The sequence below is a fragment of the Zalophus californianus genome, chromosome 4, assembly GCF_009762305.2.
Source record: "Zalophus californianus isolate mZalCal1 chromosome 4, mZalCal1.pri.v2, whole genome shotgun sequence".
NCBI classification, from domain to species: domain Eukaryota; kingdom Metazoa; phylum Chordata; class Mammalia; order Carnivora; family Otariidae; genus Zalophus; species Zalophus californianus.
Window position 1 is genome coordinate 21,718,526 of NC_045598.1, and position 20,353 is coordinate 21,738,878.

General features: G+C 36.7%; 1 protein-coding gene across 18 annotated transcripts in view; it reads left to right on the forward strand.

Moving 5' to 3' along the window:
* Positions 1–20,353, forward strand: part of EPB41 (erythrocyte membrane protein band 4.1) — a 195,725-nt gene that overhangs the window by 78,713 nt on the left and 96,659 nt on the right. For 15 of the 18 annotated variants that reach the window (XR_004820034.1, XM_027571655.2, XM_035727259.1 and 12 more), the window contains exons 2-4: positions 7,467–7,944; positions 13,491–13,703; positions 16,022–16,126. Coding sequence is in view for 17 of the 18 variants with exons in the window: in XM_035727259.1 (XP_035583152.1) it covers positions 7,467–7,944; positions 13,491–13,703; positions 16,022–16,126 (796 nt within the window). In the remaining variant the exon portion in view is untranslated. The remainder of the gene's footprint in view (positions 1–7,466; positions 7,945–13,490; positions 13,704–16,021; positions 16,127–20,353) is intronic. The other 3 variants (XM_027571680.2, XM_027571708.2, XM_027571645.2) reach the window with 1 other exon arrangement.

Genomic DNA, 20,353 nt, shown 5'->3' on the forward strand with positions numbered 1-20,353 from the left:
AGGATAGTGGGTGGTATTTAGTAGCTACTCAGTAAATGTTATCTACTATTATTTCTATTAGAATTAATTTTCTTTTTTAAAAAATTTTAAAAAAAGATTTTATTTATTTGAGAGAGAGAGAGAGCATGAGAGGGGGGAGGGTCAGAGGGAGAAGCAGGCTCCCTGCTGAGCAGGGAGCCCGATGCGGACTCCTCTTGGGACTCCAGGATCATGACCTGAGCTGAGGTCATGACCTAAGGCAGTCACTTAACCAACTGAGCCACCCAGTCGCCCTGGAATTAATTTTCAATGGTAACTCTATTCTAACCTTACTTCCTTCTACTTTCCTTTTGTAGCCCTATTCCAACCAGTAGGGACTACTTACTAGTTCCTGAATAGTTACAGTATTCTTAGTCATGCCAGTTCTCTTGTCTGCAATTCCATTTGCCCTTTGCACTTCAGGTTTCTTTCCATTGATATCTTATACTCACCCTTCAAAGCATAACTTAAAAACCACCTTTTCTGTGGTGACTGGGTGGCTCAGTTGGTTAAATGTCTGACTCTTGACCTCAGCGCAGGTCTTGATCTCATAGTCATGAGTTCGAGCCCTGTGTTGGGCTCCATGCTAAGCATGGAAAAAACAAAACCAAACCACCTTTTCCACATGGCCTTTTGTGATCACTCCTATTGAAAGTTCTTACTTTAGGGGCGCCTGGGTGGCTCAGTGGGTTAAGCATCTGCCTTCGGCTCAGGTCATGATCCCGGGGTCCTGGGATAGAGCCCTGAGTTGGGCTTCTTGCTGAGCAGGGAGCCTGCTTCTCCCTCTTCCTCTGCCCCTGCCCCCTGCTTGTGCCCCTCCTCTTTCTCTCAAATAAATCTTTAAAAAAAAAAGTTCTTTATACTTTTTAATGCTTAATTGGTTCTACTCTCGAGGCCTTGTCTGATTAAGCACCAGGTACTGTCTGGTGTTTTAGTTATTTATATATATAGGTTGCCCCTGCTATCTGAAAGTAGAGTATTCCTGTCCTTTTTGTAAGCCAAAATGGTGAAAAACAAAGAAGCAATTACCGTTCATTTATATGGAAAATTTTTTTATTGTTCCCAGACCCAAAAAAATAACCACTCTTAAAGCTTTTCTGATATCTTAGGACACATCTTGCTAATATGCACAAAAATAAGTCAAGACAAAGCACAGATACTCATAGCACAGTTCAAAGCTATGGTGGTGACTGGATGCTGAGATGCTGAGTGTAGTTCCTGAGAAGCAGCTTGGTGGTGCCACCCTATCGCTGCTCAGGGTGTGTGCCACCTCTGTAATGGCTTACTGCCAAACAGATGCGGGGGCGCCTGGGTGCCTCAGGTGGTTAAGCATCTGACTCTTGATCTCAGCTCAGGTCTTGATCTCAGGATTGTGAGTTTAAGCCCCACACTGCGCTCCACGCTAGGCTACTTGAAAAAAAAAATTAATGGCCTACCTTCTGAAAAAAAAAAGGAAAAAACCCACAAATGTTGAATGCCATTTTTGCTTCTCAGTTTTTTCGTAAAAGTGCAAATCCTCTTCAGACTTCTTTCAGTTAGTGAAAATAGGCATAGATGGTCCCCAGTTTATGATGGCTTGATTTACGATTTCTCTGACTTTACAATAGTGCAAAAGCTATTATGCATTCAGTAGAAACTATGCTTTGAATTTTGAATTTTGATATTTTCCTGGGCTGGTGATATGTACTACCATACTTTTCTTGTGATAGTGAGAAGCAGCCACAGTTCACAGTCAGCCATGCAAGCATGAGGGTAAACAACCAATACCCTTAAAACCATTCTGCAACCAGTTTTTCACTTTTAGTACAGTATTAAATAAATTACATGAGACATTCAACACTGTATAATGCAGTAGGCTTTGTCTTAGATGATGTTGCCTAACTGTAGGCTAATGTAAGTGTTCTGAGGACATGTAAGGTAGGCTAAACAATGATGTTCTGTTTGTTCTGTGGAGCCTCCTTGAAAAAACAAGTGCACTCTCAACTTAACAATATTTTTAATTCACTATGGGCTTATCAGGACATAACTGCATCATAAGTGAAGGAAGATCTGTACTAATGTAGGTCTTTTTTAAATAAGTGAAGTGGCATAACTTGAACTTTTGAAAAGCGGGGGATACCTGTATGTCTTGTCTCCCGAAGAATTGTGTATTATTCTTCTTGGGTTCCTTTCAGTTGCTAAACCCAAACCTTGTACATGATTAGCACTCAGTAAACCTTGATAGATGTTCACAGAGCTAATTTGAAGAGTGTTACTGATACCTAAATCATTACCCTTCATCCATAAATGGTGATCATAAAGAATTTCCTTAGTGGTACCAAACTATAGTTGTTTTTTCAAAGTTTTCTAACCAAGAAGCATTAATGGAGTACCGACTGTACTAATGTTAGAGAGAAGTATAAAAAAGATGAGAAATACTGTCTGGCCCTCACAGATCTGCTCAGCATCAGATTTTTAAAGATCTGATTTGCCTCAAGTCAACAGATGCACACTGTTAAAACAAGTGTATCTTGTTTTGTACCAGATGGGGTGTAATTCCAAGGGCTTGGAAGATAAGGATTGAGATGGAATTGGAACTCATTGCTTTGTCTAAAGTGCTTATTATTATTATTTTTTAATCAAAAGACCTCTTTCTGACATCAAGTAAATAGATAACCTCCTTTTGGATTTTGTATCCAGAATGAAAGGAATATCATTTACTGCAAACAGGAAGGGCCCGTTTGTAGAGCATTTATCCTGTTTGCTCCTTGGTTTCTTTGTATCTTTTCCTCTGGTTACCCATCTTATTATTTGTAACAGAAAGAACTTGGCTGCAGGTGTAACAGATTTGTCAGGGTGAGTTTGAGCTTTTAGTAAAGGGTCCATAGGATATTTTCTTTCTGTTAGTTTTTGTTTAATTCTGATCAGCCTCAGAGCTAACTGGAAATACTTGCCTGGTTTATTGTTTGCATTTAATATTCTGGCTACTCCCATTCCCCTTTGCTTTTGTGGCGCTTACTAATAGTGTTGGTACCCATGAGTGCATGGCTGGAAAGAACATGCATAAAAGCTTTCCTTAATAATTTATTTTTATTTTTCTTTGTATACTCTGAATTGTAGCATCTCTGCTGAATACTAACTACATTGTCTGATTCCCTGATTGTTTTCCTGCATTTAATATATGATATTACCTAAAGCTGGCTTCAGTATGTTCCTTCCAATAGAATTCTTTTGCCCTTCTACTTGTATGTCTGTTCCTTATACTGCGCTCTAATCCGTTCTTTACTTACATTCAGTTTTTTACATATGTCCAGTTATGCGGCAAAATGTGTCAGTTTTGCACTGATAGATGTTATTCTCTCAATTGTTATTCATGTCTTTTTTTAATTTAAAAATATTTGTTGAGCAACTTAATATTTATCAGACATTTCTACGTATTTGTGAGTTTCTGCCAAATAAAACAGAGACACTGCCCTCTTGTGTTATACATTCTATTATGGAGGGCAGACAATTCAAAACAGAGAAAAAAGAAAAGTAAATAAGCAAGGTAATTTTAGACAATAAGTGCTATGCAGAGAGTTAAAATATGGTGATTTGATAATGTCTTGGTAGCTAATTTTTTAAAATTTGAGTATAGTTGACATATAATGTTATATAATAATTCCGCTATTTAGTGTTGACCCAAAGGAAATGAAAATACTAATTTGAAAAGATACATGCACCCCTATGTTTATTGCACCATTATTTACAATAACCAGGATATGGAAACAACCTAAATGTCCATCAATAGAGAAATGGATAAGGAAGATGTGGTAAATATCTATAATGGAATATTACCCAGCCATAAAAAAGGATGAGCTTGTGCCATTTGAGATAACATGGGTGGACTTAGAGGGTATTATTCTAAGTGAAATAAGTCAGACTGAGAAAGACAAATACCATATGATTTCACTCATAAGTGGGATCTAAAACAATAACAAAACAACAATGAATGAATAAACAAACAAAAAGCAGAATCGACCTATAAATACAGAGAAAAACTAATGGTTGCCAGAGGGGAGGAGGTTAGAGGGTTGGGCAGAATGGGTGAAGGGGAGTGGGAGATACAGGATTCCAGTTATGGAATAAATAAGTCGCAGGATTAAAAGACACAGCATAAGGGACACAGTCAATGATATTGTAATGGCGATGTATTAGAACAGATGATAGCTACACTTTGTGGTGAATGTAGCATGAGGTATAAACTTATTGAATCACTTTATTCATATGCCTTGATCATTTATTCCTAAATGTGTCAAAGAGATCATACCAGTGGAGATACCAGGAACATTGATTCTGGGCAAGTGTCATGACTACTTGGACAATTTGGAATTGCCATAGCTCTATAGTTAACATTTTCAGTTACCTTTTGATTAAGCAGCAAAAAGAATTCTGAAAAATGTTAATGGTTCAGCTTCTACGTTTAACATGTTGCATTCTTTGCTTCATTCATTAACTCAGCAGGCGTTTGTTGAGCATTTATTGTATCAGGTATTTTTCACTGTTCATATTCTTTTTAAAAGTAGCATTTTGCCATCTTTATTTCTTAGGCATTTTGAGTATGTTCCAAAAGTAATAGTGTTTTTTTATGCTTTGCTACTCAAAGAGTGGTCATTGGGCCAACAGCATTGGCAATATCTGGGAGCTTGTTAGAAATGCAGAATCTCAGGCTCCATTCCAGACTTGCTGAATCAGAATCAGGATTGCTAGGTGATTCAATGCACATTAAAATTTAACAAGTACATATATAGCATATGGATGGTTACCATCTGTGTGTGTGTGTGTGTGTGTGTGTGTTTTAAACAATTGAGTACTTTTACTCATTCAGCTACTTTCTTAAGAGACTCCCTTTCATGTGAAAGCAATTATAGAAATATCCTTAGACAAGCTTTTCTATTTTTAAAATTCTGTGAAAAAATTATAAAACACAGGAGTAAGTAAATACTCTTCATTTACAGAAATATGCAAGTAAAAGACTGTTAGAAGTGAAGCTTAAGTGGTTTTCATAATCTGCTAAAATTTTCACAAAAGATTTGTAATTTTTAAAAATAGGTTTTTATGAGAGACCTTGCTGCAAAGTCTGCTGTATGGGAAGATATTAATACAGAAGTGGTTTGGTTCATTTTCCATAGGGTGAATGATAAAGTCATATCTGAAACCCATGGAAAATAATGCTAAATTCTCATCCTGTCTTCTCTTTATTTTTGCAAAGGAAGTATGAAGTAAACTGATGCTCTCAAATAAAATTATTATTCTTCTAGAATAAATAGTAGTTTGATATCCGAGTTTTCTTTCTGGTTGTTTGATTACTTAGAGATTAAAGAAAAACACTTTTGGAAAAGTCAGTTGGCTACTCCTAATATGAGGAGGAACTGATGACAATTTTATTTCTTTTATTTAAGTACAAGTGTACCTCACTCAAGGGTAACAAATTAGAATGTAGATTGGTCAGTAATATTTTAAGTAATGTTTATAAAGACTGAATTGCATATTTTATTAGCACAGAGTAATTTTTTTTTTTTTTTTTTTTAAAGATTTTATTTATTTATTTGAGAGAGAGAGAGAAACAGCATGAGAGGGGAGAAGGTCAGAGGGAGAAGCAGGCTCCCCACTGAGCCGGGAGCCCGATGCGGGACTCAATCCCGGGACTCCGGGATCATGACCTGAGCCGAAGGCAGTCGCTTAACCAACTGAGCCACCCAGGCGCCCCAGCACAGAGTAATTTTTGACTTAGTAAATGAGAATAGAAAATGTGCTTTGGCAAATTTTTTATTAAAGCTTAAAATATTTTAATATTTTTATTGCTTAAAATAGTTGCCAGGAGAAATACATCATAGGTAGAGAGAACAGCAAGTGCAAAGAGCCTGAGAAGGGAATGAGCTAAATTTGGTTCATTAATTTGGATTGTGAACATTCAAATAAAATTACTTCATCTAAATAGTGTGAAGCAGATGTGAAGACAATGTAAATGCTACTTTTTGAGTGGAGTGCTTCTAAGTATAGCAGTGAATCAAAGTGTGAGATCATCAATAGTCAACTTTATTTTCTGGTGTGACAAAAGTTTCTTGTGTGTTGGTTATTTTTTTTTAAAGATTTCATTTATTTATTTGAGAGAGAGAGAGAGAGAGAGAGAGCATGAGCAGGGGGAGGAGCAGAGGGAGAGGGACAAGCAGACTCCGTGCTGAGCACAGAGCCCAACTTGGGGCTCCATCCTAGGACCCTGAGATCATGATCTGAGCTGAGGTCAGATGCTTAACCAACTGAGCCACCCAGGCGCCCCTGGTTATTCTTTAGTAAACTAGATGTGACAATGTTCTTTGGCAATGATTGTGAGACCTAATAATACTGGGATTTTGAGGTCAAGAGACTAGAAACCCAACAATTTTGAAATATACAAGCTCTATAGCCTGCCTTCTTTTCTCTTTTGCTCTCAGCATTTGCTTTCTAAATCTGTCTTCTCTAAATTTTATTTTCTTTTTAAGATTTTATTTATTTATCTGAGAGAGAGAGAGATAGCAAGAGAGAGAACAAGCTGGGAGGAGAGAGAGAAGCAGACTCCCCGCTGAGCAGGGAGCCCAATGCGGGGCTTGATCCCAGGATTCTGGCATCAGGGTCCTGAGCCAAAGGCAGATGCTTAACCTAATGAGCCACCCAGGCACCCCTAAATCTGTCTTCTGTATTTTGTTTCTTTATTTTTCTATTTTTCTCTATTGTAATAACTTCACTGTCTACATTTAAAAATGCCAAGCATTGAAAATCATATTTTTCAGAAGGAAAAAAGGTCTTAAGGAACTTAAAGGAGGATATTCTGCAAAAGACTGTAATTTAGTATTATAACATGAAAATTTAAGGATTTTTTGGTGATTATTTTAATCATATACTTGTCATTGTTGTCTGATAAGTGATCAGAATTCTGCATTTGCTGTTCTTAATGGAGAAGACTATGCATTCTAAGAAATATAAAGAAAAAGAACAATAAAGAGTTGGGGACCTTTTAATCTCATTTCTTGCAGTATAGAGACATTTGCAAAGGATAATTCCTGCAAACTTTGGACCTTTATTAGATTGATACCCTCAAAGCATAGTATACAAATACGATCTTTTTTAGGAAGGATAAAATGGTATTTGCTATATACAGTTCAGTGCATTGAATTTGAAATATGCATTTCACTAAGTTGGCCTCAGGGGTAAGGTAATTTCTCCACGTGCATATATTTAGCAAGTCAAAGCATTAACAATTTATTCAGGATGTATAGGTGAGATATTTTTGTATTTTAATGGAAAGTCTCATGCTTAATGGACTGGAGTACTGTCTGTTGGTGATTAAATACCCAAATATATTAATTTTGGCACACTTGACATGATTTAGGGTTTTGCCTACAGTAATTGGTTTTGATTATAAGAGCTCCCCTTTTCTATCTTTTTAATAGCAACATCATGACAACAGAGAAGAGTTTAGTGGCTGAAGCTGAAAATTCACAGCACCAACAACAGAAGGAAGAAGGTGAGGGAGCCACAAATTCAGGCCAACAAGAAACTCAGCTGGAAGAGGCTTCTCAAGAGGCAGCTGAGGGAGATAATCAGTGTGAGCAGAAGCTGAAAACATCTAATGGAGATACTCCTACACATGAAGACTTAACCAGGAACAAGGAGCGGACATCAGAAAATAGGGGCCTGTCACGGCTGTTCTCCTCATTTCTCAAAAGGCCAAAGTCGCAGGTTTCTGAGGAAGAAGGCAAAGACGTAGAGTCAGCTAAAGAGAAATGTGAAGGAGGTCAGAAAGAGATAGAATTTGGAACCAGTCTTGAGGAAGAGATCATTTTAAAAGCCCCAATTGCAGCTCCTGAACCTGAACTCAAAACAGACCCATCCTTGGATCTACATTCATTAAGCAGTGCAGAAACACAGGTAAGGATGTGCGAATGTGTGGGAGGTGTGTGTAATGAAGACAAGTTATACAGTTTATTTTTCACTTAATAACATTTGGTGTTATTTCTTACTAACCAGTTGACTTTTGATAAGAATAAGTAACATGAAACTTTGGACTTTCTGTTGTAAAGAAATTAATATAGTCAATGGAAACTTGACTTTTTAAAAGATACACTCTATACATTTATATTTACATTTTATAAATCAAAGAAAACAAAATGAAAGAAAAGTATTTATCAAATAAGTTTATTCAGGCTATGTATCAGTTAGCTGTGATAATAGAATAAGTCTAAGATTTTTAATGAGAGGGAAAAGTTAGGTGGTTTAAAGTTCATTTTGTTGGAATTATTAGAAATGGGACAGTTTATCTGCAAACATGGTCCTTTTATGAAAATCCTCAAAAAAGCCATGTAATAATTCAAGCCATCCAGAGGTATGTGCTAGGTTTGAGCCATCCCTGCCTTATTTTTATTGTTTTCTCCAACCAGATCATATTACCAGAGTGTAAGTTATAGATAAGGAAGTCTAGCTCTTTATATCACCTTTGTAATATACAGTAGTCTGGGGCCTTAATTGTGTCAGTTATGCCTTGCTATTCAAAGAGTGGTCATTGGGTTAACAGCATTGGCAACCTCTGGGAGCTTGTCGGAAATGCAGGATCTCAGGCTCTACTCCAGACTTGCTGAGTCAGAATCTATATTTTAATAAAGATTTCTGGGTAATTTGATGCACATTAAAATTTAACAGTACATATATAGCATGTACTAAACATGAGTTGTGAATTTATTTATTGTCCAAAAAAACATTTATAACTGAAACTATTTTCTAGGAATCCCATATGCTTTTAGCCTTAATACCTACAAATTAAAAGCTATTTTAAAGGTGTTTTTATTTCTGAAGCATGTGAGCATTATTTGCATTGTTAAAAGTATAAATCCTATATGTTTTTGTTATAGGTCTCAGGTTTGGGCTACACAGTATTATTAGATTTTTCTAAAAATATTACATGTATTTCTAGAAATATTACTTGTATATTAAAAGTGCTAACAGTAAAATTTAGGATAAAGTTGTAATTACATACTTGCTGTTTTGTGAAACAAAGTTGAAAAGATTTACTATATAGTCTAATAGTTAAACATGCAGGCTATATGGGGCACCTGGGTGGCTCAGTCAGTTAGCATCTGCCTTTGGCTTAGGTCATGATCCCAGAGTCCTGGGATCGAGCCCCCCATCGGGTTCTGTGCTTACTGGGGAGCCTGCTTCTCTTTCTCCCTCTGCCTGCTGCTCTGCCTACTTGTGCTCTTTCTCTCTGTTAAATAAATAAATAAATAAAATCTTTAAAAATAAATAAGTAAACATGCAGGTTATGAAATCAGTCTAGAAAATCATAGCTGAGTGACACTTTTGCTTTATCAGTTTCCTCCTCTGTGCAATGAGGATAAAATTCACCTCCTTTGGCTATTAGAGGATTAAACAAGATAAACATGCAAAGTTCTTGACATTGCCTTCCAGTCATTAAATGTTAGTTATTATTACTTAGTTAATCAACATGAACAGTAAAGGCAAAGAAACTCTATGTATCTTAATATCATTTATTTTAGAAATACCAAAAGAGTTGAATTATATTATCTTTCAGGAAGCCTTGTACTTTGAGGAAGTTTTTAACTGACTTTTTTCTCCTCTGCTTTATGTAGGGAAAAACCCATATTTTGTTTTAGTTAGCATTTGAATCCGGGCTAGTGTATTTCATCTAAAGATCATAGCATTTGTATGAGGTTGAAACAGATGATGGACAAAGTTAATTTTAGATTTAACTAACGTCTCATTCATTGAAACTTTATCAAATCAGAATTGTGATAAATTGTACACAGGTGTTTATATATAAAGAAAAATAAATTAGTACTGTTAATAAATTTTAAGGAGATATTGTTTAAAGGAGAAAACTATTTGGGGTTTTTTAGAAGCTAGTAATTACAATCAAAACCTTGTGGATCAGAACCTTGTAGGTAAAGGTTTATTTGACCATTTTTCTATATGTGTGATAGAGTTTCACTCGAGTGGTCCTTTTCTATCGAGGTTTGTATTTTATTTTATTTGATTTTTTTTTAAAGATTTTATTCATTTGTCAGAGAAAGAGAGCGCGTGCGTGAGTGAGCACACAAGCAGGGGGAGTGGCAGGTAGAGGGAGAAGCAGGCTCCCCGCTGAGCAAGGAGCCCGATGCGGGGACTCAATCCCAGGACCCTGGGACCATGACCTGAGCCAGAGGTAGACGCTTAACCGACTGAGCCACCCAGGTGTCCCTCTATCCAGGTTTTTTAAAAGTAAATTTGTATCATAGGACTGTACCATTCTTTATGTATGGTACCTTGGATTTTTTGGAAGCCATACATCAGTTTTTAATGTTTACTTATTCATTCAACAAGTATTTATTGAAAACCTACTATGTGTGCCAGGCCCTAGGCTAAATATCATTGGTACAATATGACAAAGAGTTTTAAGATCATGAATTCTGGAGCCAGACTGGTATGTAACTTATTAATTGAATGATGCTGGATGAGTTACTTTAACTTCTCAGGCTTCAGTTTCTTTCTTTTTTTTTTTTAATTTTAATTCCAGTATAGCTAACATATAGTGTTATATCAGTTTCAGATGTACAATATAGTAAATTGACAGTTCTATACATTACTTAGTGCTCAATAAGTGTTCTTGATCCCTTTTACCTATTCTTTTTTTTTTTTGCAATTGGGTTATTTTTTTTTTCATATTATAAACTTAATTTCTTTTTTTAAAATTTTATTTTAATTCCAGTGTAGTTAACATGCAGTGTTATCTTAGTTTAAGGTGTATAATATAATGATTCAGCAATTCCATATGTTAGTGCTCATCAAGATAAGTGTGCCCTTAATCCCCCATCCCCTAGTTCCACATTCCCCACCCCCACCAACCATCTGTTTGTTCTCTATAGTTAAGAGTCTGTTTTTTTGGCTTGTCTCTCTTTTTCTTTTCCCTTTGTTTTGTTTTGTAAATTCCACATTTGAGTGAAATCATAAAGTATTTGTTTTTCTCTGATTTACTTTACTTAGCATTGTATTCTCTAGATCCATCCATGTTGTTGCAAATGCCAGGGTTTCATTCTTTTTATGGCTGAATAATATTCCATTGTAGATATATACCACATCTTCTGTATCCATTCATCTATCGATGGACACTTGGGTTGCTTCCATAATTTACTATTATGGATAATGCTGCAGTAAATATAGGGGTTCATATTCTTTGGGTAAATACCCGGTAGTGCAACTACTGGATTATAGTGTAGTTCTATTTTTAACTTTTTGAGGAACCACCCTCCTGTTTTCCATAATGGCTACACCAGTTTGCATTCCCACCATCACTGCACAAGGGTTCCTTTTTCTCCACATCCTTGTTAACACTTGTTGTTTCTTATGTTTTTTATTTTAAAGATTTTATTTGTAAGTAATTTCTACACCCAATGTGGGGCTTGAACTCACAACCCCAAGATTAAGAGTTGAGTGTTCCACCGACTGAGCCAGCCAGGCACCACATGTTTTTGATTTTAGCCATTCTGATAGGTGTGAGGTGGTATCTCATTGTGGTTTTGATTTGCAATTCCCTGATGAGTGATGTTGAGCATCTTTTCATGTGTCTGTTGGCCATCTGGATGTCTTCTTTGGAGAAATGTCTGTTCATGTCTTCTGCCCATTTTTAAATTGGATTATTTGTGGGTTTGGTTTTATGTAAATTTAAAAATATATATATTTTAAAGATTTTATTTATTTGACGGAGAGAGCACAAGTAGGCAGAGCAGCAGGCAGAGAGAGGGAGAAGCAGACTCCTCACTGAGCAGGGAGCCTGACGCGGGACTCAATCCCAGGATCCTGGGATCATGACCTGAGCGGAAGGCATACTCTTAACTGACTGAGCCACCCAGGCGCCCTTTAAGTATATTTTTGATGCTAACCTTTTATCGGATATTTCATTTGCAAATATCTTCTCCCATTCAGTAGTTTATCTTTTAGTTTTGTTGATTGTTTGCTGTGCAGAAGATTTTTATTTTGATGTAGTCCCAATAGTTTAGTTTTGCTTTTGTTTCCTTTGCCTCAGGAGATATATCTAGAAAAAATGTTGCTACAGCTCTGGCCTCTTTCTTATCTCTCAAGTGGGAATAACAATAGCCCCCTCCCCACAGGGTTATTATGAGGATAAAGTGAGTTCAAATAAGTAATACTTTTAGAATAGTAACTGATGCGTTTTAATTGTTATATAGTGTTGTTGTTGTTATAAAGCAAACATCCCTACTCTCGATGACTTTATAGTCTAATGGAAGAGACAAAAAAGTGGTAAATACAAAATATTTATTATAACAAATGTTATGAAGGGAGTAAGTGGGGTACTGACATGAATAGCAGAATGGGGATAGGCTAGATAGGACAGCCGATTGAAGGCCTCTCTGAAGAGGTCGCATGAAAGGGCCACGAAGGATGGGGAGGAGCCTTTTGGACCACCTCCAATATCTAATTCGGGAGCTAAATAATTAGGTCCTTTTTCCTTTATGTCAACCTTATATTCCAAAAGAAAAGAATTAGTGAGGTTCAGTTAAGAATCTTTCAGCAGTTTTATTATGTTGGAAGTAAGAAAGTATGTGCCAAAATGTTGTTTCACTTACTTGTATAACTTTGGGATGACTTCAGGATAACCCCCGGAAACCCAGATTTCAATGTCTCTTGCTTCTTTGAATCGTATTTGCATTGAGCATGATAGATAAATGATAGAAAGGAGTTAACTTGTAGTTACAGTTGTTAGCCTAGTTTATATGTTGCTTTATGCTCTAAAATTGGTCCCAAGACTCCCTCTTAGCCATTCATAAGATTTAGAATATGTGATAAATCACATCTCATTTTGCAATTCATAAAGCTACCTTGCTAAAATTGAGGAGCATGGGGCAGAGATGGTAAGGTTTTGATAAACTTTAATAATGTATAATGGTGGGATGCCTGGGTGGCTCAGTCGGTTAGGTGTCTGCCTTCGGCTCAGGTCATGATCCCAGGGTCCTGGGATCAAGTCCCACATTGGGCTCCCTGCTCAGCAGGGAGGCTGCTTCTCCCTCTGCCTCTGCTGCTCCCCCTGCTTGTGTTCTCTGTCTGACAAATAAATAAATAAAATCTTTAAAAAAATAATGTATAATGGCATAGTCAGGAAAAATACATAATGCTGAGAGCAACAGATTGGTGTCCTGTAGTTTACCTAAAACCTTCATGTATTGATTTGAAAGGTAGGATTCTACCTGAGAAGTTTTAAGGATAGCATAGTGAGTGTATAGATCTTTTAGGAGATCATAATATCTTTTATAGATTAATAATTTATTTAATCTTAATATCATTTATATTTGTTTTAGCAGTTTTTCTTCCTCACTGCATTTATTGGTAGCATTATTATAGTTATTAAAATGTATACAGCATATTTTGTGAAATGTCTTTATTACTGATTTGATGTCATGGATATGCAGCCTGCTCAGGAAGAACACAGAGAAGATCCAGACTTTGAAACTAAGGAAGGGGGAGGCCTTGAAGACTGCTCTAAGATAGAAGTAAAAGAAGAAAGTCCTGACTCCAAAGCAGAAAGAGAATTAAAAGCTTCCCAGAAATCAATCAGAAGACACAGAAACATGCATTGCAAGGTTTCTTTGTTGGATGACACCGTTTATGAATGTGTTGTGGAGGTGAGTGCATTTTAATTTCCATAGTCAGAACTCTTAAAAATTGTTCCATGTAGGGTTGAGTAAGTAGTGCCAGTGACTGTTTCTATGAACTGAAATGTTAATAGGGATTTTCTGGAAGTGGAGGCCTGGAAGGATTATGAGTGAGTCTTATTTCTTCTCCAGTTTTTTCTGTATCTGCCAAAACTTGTGAATTGAGCATGTGTTACTTTCATAATCCAAAACAATTTCGTTTAAAAACGGTTGTTATTTATAGAGTGACCTGCCATGAATAGATTTTCCAGGTAGCCTCAATTTCTGATATTAGGTCTAGCTATTCCCATAATTATATTTGTAAAAAAGTTACTGTGTGGTCATTTCTGCTGGCCCAGATCTAAACCTTAATAAGCCTTGATTTATTCAATGCATTTCTTTAGCCCTGTGAAATAGGATATAAACAGTTTAAATCAAGTAATGCCATTTTTTAAAATACTTTGTTATTTTCTGAAAAAATAAGTCATTGAGTCAGGATTGAATAAAAAATGTCAGTTACTTGGTTATTCTTTTGCTCCTTCAAGACAAGTTAAAATCCTTAAAAATCTAACCATTTTTTAAACTAGAGCAGTAATTATCAGTTATATGCTTGATATAAAGCAATTGTTGTGATTATTACTAATAATAGCCTTTATTGATAAGACATATATAATTCACATATACTTGTATTTTAGGTATGTAATTATGAATTGAATTATCTGCCTGCAAATGCAAATATATCAAAGCACTAATAGTCTAAAATGTCACCTTATATCTATTAATAGATATTCCCTCTCCAAGTTTCAAAGAAGAAATCAAGAAAAATACACTATTGTACTTTGAAAATAGCTGCTATACCTGGTAACTACCAGAGACCTATGGTCTGCTCTTTCTGCTTCTCACCACTAGCGAGCTGAGAGATGGGAAAAGCTATTCCGCACATTCTTCCCATTCAGACCAAGGTCCAGAACTGGGTTCTTTATACCTGAAATATTTGTGGGCAGATATGTTTCAGAATTCAGAATATTTTGGGTTTTAGAAAGGGAGTAAGTACTTATACTGCATATTTCATAACACACCCAGCAGGGTGTGTGGCAGTACCAAGATTCATTCTAAGGTAGGTACATAAAGACCATAAATAGCCTCATAACAGTTCAGGTCAGGATTTGCCTTCACATGAACTTTGGAATCCGCCCCCCACCCCCCGCCAAAAAGCCTAAAATTTTACTTTTTAGAGCTTCTGGATTTTGTAATTATAAATAAGGGAGTAGGGACCTGTACGTGAAGAATTCCCAAATCATTTCTGTCATTTGGAGTGAAAACATAAGAGGGAAAAATGAGGAAAATGATTACCATAGATGGGTTAAGTCTGAAAATGAATTAACATCTATGTGAATTATTAACAGTCATTAAAAATAACTGTTCATTGAGAGGACATGTCATGTGTGTGTGTCAAAAATGATTTCTAATTTTTTTGAAGTATTTAAAAAATATATTTCTCAGAGGTCATTAGCATGTTTGATTTTTTTCAACAATTCCAGTAGCTAGGTAAGATGGATATAAATATTCTTATCATTTTACATATAAGAAAGCTAATGTTCAGCATTATTAATTGAATTGACCCAGGTTGTTTTGCTTGTAAATGGAGGAGCCAGGACTTTTTGACTATGCATCTTAGCCTCTAAGTTAGGCTAATTAGGAATATTAGTACCCAAATTTGGCAGTGGTTTGATTTTCTAAGAAGTGTTTCTTTACTAAGAAGACAATTCGTACACCACTGAAAAAGCCACTGCAACAGGTAATGTCTGTTGGGTATCTAGACTTTGTGCATTTTTCAGGAGGGAGTTGAGACATAGCTCATTCTCTTAGGACATTTGGTCTGAGAACAGTAGCAAGTCTGATGGTTTCCATAGTCACTATTAACTGTCAATGTTGACACTAGATTCAGTGAATTTAGGTGGTCATGATGACAGCAGCCCATAGCAAGCTTCAGGAAATACTGCCCCAAAAATAAAGAATGTGATGTTTAAGATGGAAATAGGGAATGGTTGATGAAGGGAAGGTAAAATTATGCTTTAAATTCTAGCACTATTTCCAAGCCACTCTAAGTGTGTTGCATATTTAAGCTGACAACTGACAAATAAAGAAACAGGATTTTTATAACCCACATTGCTCTACTTACGCTGTATAAACCATCAGAAAGTGGTGGTAACCACCGATAAAAGAGGAAATTGGGAAGTGACACTTTATTTTATTTGGTGATAAATACAGGAATAAGAGGAAACCTCAAAATATGTATGTCTTTGCAGAAACATGCTAAGGGACAAGATTTGCTTAAACGAGTGTGTGAGCACCTCAATCTTTTGGAAGAGGACTACTTTGGTCTAGCCATTTGGGATAATGCAGCCTCTAAGGTGAGGAGACTGATTGTCAAAATACTTGTTTAAATTCTTTTATTGTCGTTAAGAGTGTATTTGTGCCTGCCTCTCCAAGATACAGTGTACTTAAGAGTTATTCTTGCCTATTCTTGTTTCTCAGATTTTCCCTCTAGAACATTTTAAAGAAAAGACCATTGCTGCTGTTGTGTTCTTTCATCATTGAGAGAAAGTATCCACTGTACTGTCTTTTTAAAGGACAGGGGAAGTACAGAGCTATGATGTCCTGATTAGCAAGTAGATACCAATAACTTCATATATTATGCAATTAGTATTGTATCTAGTAGGTTCATAATAAATATTTGTTGAATGGATGATCTATCAATATTATAATTATACAATAATTATATATAGTTATAACTTGAGAGTAATGTTATAAAAGAGAATAAAACCCCAATATTATTGAAACAGCCCTAAATGAATCTGACATTTTCTTCTAGCCCAAAAGGAAGTGAGTAGTTAACTTTTGAAAGAAGCAAAAGAAAGTGTGAGAACATGGAGGAGGAAAGAAAGGTTAAAAGTCAGGTATTTGCTTCAGGAAACTTGAATTATTTCCTAGGCCAATTTACTGAAAATTACAAGTATTTAGCTTAAAATCTAGTGATAAAAACTTTAGTCCAGTTTAACAAATCTTTGCAGGTGCTATCCTAGATGATATGGATAGGGCTGTGGATAAGATAGACATGGTCTCTGCCCTCTGGAACTTATAGTTTAGTGTGGCGAGTGTTATATAAAAGGAAATCTTAAGATGTCATGACAGGGTATGGCCAGGGAAGTCTTCCCTGGGGATGTGTTGCCTGAGCCGAGAATTGATGGATTAAATGGGCAAGTGAGGTGGAGAGAGATTGGATTGTATAAAGGCCTAGAATTGAGAGAGTGGCATTGGAGGAACTAGGAGCCTGGCTAAACATAGGAAATGAGGAACAGAGTAAGAGATGAATCTGGAGAGCTACACAGGGGCCAGGTCCTGGAAAGAGTTTTGTATACGATTTATTTAAAGTGAGTTTTGTTGGTTCTTTCTCCAAGGTAATTTATGTTCGTTAAAAAAAGTTAGGGGCAGCAGCCTTTAACAACTGCAGACTCTATAGATTGGATTATTTGAGTTAGAATGCAAACTTGAAGATATGGAATTGCCCTTTGCCTAAATAAAATCTATTTGTAGAATATACTAGTAGTTACATAGTAGTTTGCAATAATAGTTTGTCCTTCTATGTGAGTGACTGTTGGTTCAAGCAGAAGAACTGTGTCTACCAGCACTAGGTTAATATTGTTCTTTAAGGACTTAATCTTTGTCCTTAAAGGCTCAAACCAACTTGTACTGAAGCCTCTAAGTTCCATTAATAAGGGAAGACTGAAGGTAATTAAAAAACAATACCTCCAAAACTACAGTGAAAAACATTCAGCAGCTGTGAGCTAGAAAATTATTCAATGAATGAAGGAACGTACTCTGAAAAGTATTTTATGTTATACAAGCTCAGTGGGATAATCCAATGTTTTTACACTATGGGTGCAAAAAAAAAAAAAAAAAAGGAAAAGAAAAATCCAAGGTTGATTTGAGAATAATTGAGAATGCTTGAATTTGGCATGTCAGTAAAGTCACTGAATATCTACTTAATATAACTGGAAATAATATCTATGAACCACGCATAGTTAAATTTTGAGAAGCTAGCTCATTCATCAGACATTCAGCAGAGGAAATTCTTTTCCACTTGCAGTTGAGCTTCTTGGGCCCACATTGCTACAAAAACTTTGAGTTGCACTCTGGAAAACAGTATGGAGGTTCCTCAAACAGTTGAAAATAGAGCTACCATACAATCCAGCAATTGCACTACTGGGTATTTACCACAAAGATACAAATGTAGGGATCCGAAGGGGTACGTGCACCCCAATGTTTATAGCAGCAATGTCCACAATAGCCAAACTGTGGAAAGAGCCAAGATGTCCATCGACAGATGAATGGATAAAGAAGATGTGGTATATATACACAATGGAATATTATGCAGCCATCAAAAGGAATGAGATCTTGCCATTTGCAACGACGTGGATGGAACTGGAGGGTGTTATGCTGAGTGAAATAAGTCTATCAGAGAAAGACATGTATCATATGACCTCACTGATACGAGGAATTCTTAATCTCAGGAAACAAAACAAACTGAGGGTTGCTGGAGTGGTGGGGGGTGGGAGGGATTGGGTGGCTGGGTGATAGACATTGGGGAGGGTATGTGCTATGGTGAGCACTGTGAATTGTACAAGACTGATGAATCACAGATCTGTACTTCTGAAACAAATAATGCAATATATGTTAAGAAAAAAAAAGAAGAAGAAGATAGCAGGAGGGGAAGAATGAAGGGGAGTAAGTCGGAGAGGGAGACAAACCATGAGAGACGATGGACTCTGAAAAACAAACTGAGGGTTCTAGAGGGGAGGGGGGTGGGGGGATGGGTTAGCCCGGTGATGGGTATTAAAGAGGGCACGTTCTGCGTGGAGCACTGGGTGTTGTGCACAAACAATGAATCATGGAACACTACATCAAAAACTAATGATGTAATGTATGGTGATTAACATAACAATAAAAAATTATAAAAAAAAACTTTGAGTTGCATTAATAACTTTTCACCATTGGTGGTGCCATCCATAATTGTCCTGTTGGCAGGTTTTATTTCCTTTATAATACTTTTCAAAATCACATATTAAATTGCTTTATTTATATTCATTTAAATATTTATGTGTAAAGTGATATTAAAAGTGGCTAATATAAAAGCTGAATAGCAAAGTATAAACCTGGCTGTATAAAAAAGGGCATTATTATCCCTCTTAGATAAAATATTTCTAGAAGAGAAAAGCTGTTGTTTCAGAATCATAATCTAGTTTCAACTTCCCTGATAGTTTATAAGAGCCCCTTTTGGGGAAGTCAGTGGGCAAGTGAATCCTGGGAAATATAGGGCTTATCATATTCAGAGCATTTGTCAGGTCTATAGTAGGCTCCAGGTTCTTACAGGATATCCAACAGAAACATGGTTAGAGGTGATGAACTGTTCTATATTTTCTGCTTTTAAATTCAGTGTGACCAACCTCCAGCTTTGAGAAATAGGTCAAAGCAGAGTTTTTCTTTGGGTTAAAATGAGGGTCTTTGGGCTGATCTGGGAAGTAGGGCATAGAAGGGAAAGCAGGTACTTGCCAAGCAAATCTTGTACAAAAATGAATTTGGGGAAGACTTACCTTAGCATTGTCAGGTTAAAAGGCCAATACAATAGCAAAAGCCATCTTGGTGATGACAGTCCTTCAATATGCTCCCTCTTGAGTCATACTTCTTTAGTATGGATGAGTTGCTCTCTCTGCTCCCGTGTAGCTGTCCCTGGTATTTCCCATCACCATCATCCTGGGGATTTGATTTGCCTCACTCCTGTGAAGTTTCTCCTATTTCCTTTGTCCTAGCTTTTCCTTGTGTTTTGATAGAGTGCTTCTTCTAAGAAATGGCATGTGAGACATAATCTTTTTGAGACATTATATGTCTGAAAAATGTCTTTATTCTACCCTCACGTTTCGTTGTTAGTTTGGTTGGGTATAGAATTTTACACTTGAAGTTATTTGCCATCATAATTTTGGTGGCATTGCTCCATTGTCTTCTAGCTTCCAGTGCTGCTCTTGAGAAGGCCAAAGCCATTCTGATTCATGATCTTTTGTGTGCCCTTCCCTTTGTAGAATTAAGCTAGTAAAATCTTATTGTCTTCCTCCCTTCCTTCCTTCTTTCCTTCCTTCCTACCTTCCTTCCTTCCCAAAATGGAGGTACAAATTTAACTTAAAACAATAAGGAGAGACCCTGTTTCCCCACACTCCTTACCAAACCACAGTGGCAGCAGACTTTTTACTTTTGCCATATGAATAGGAGAGGAAAACCAGAGCCAGGATTTGCTTTGTAACCACAGCTCCAAGTCCATGGTTTGGAGCCCATTGCTAACTCTCTGTGGATGATATCTTCCCCTTCCCAAAACAGGTGAGGAAAGAGTTCCTCAGCCTTATAAGTTCGAGCCCAGCATGGAGCCAATCTCCTTGCCAGCCCAGCTTAGAAATGCCACCTCTTTACTGACCCAGGCTGATGGCAGAGAGGACCATGAGCTAAGGGGAGGGCTCGCTCATGCTGCCCTGGGCTGTCAGCCTGATGCTAGCTGCATTGATGAAGGAGCAGGACGGGTCTTTAGCCAAAGG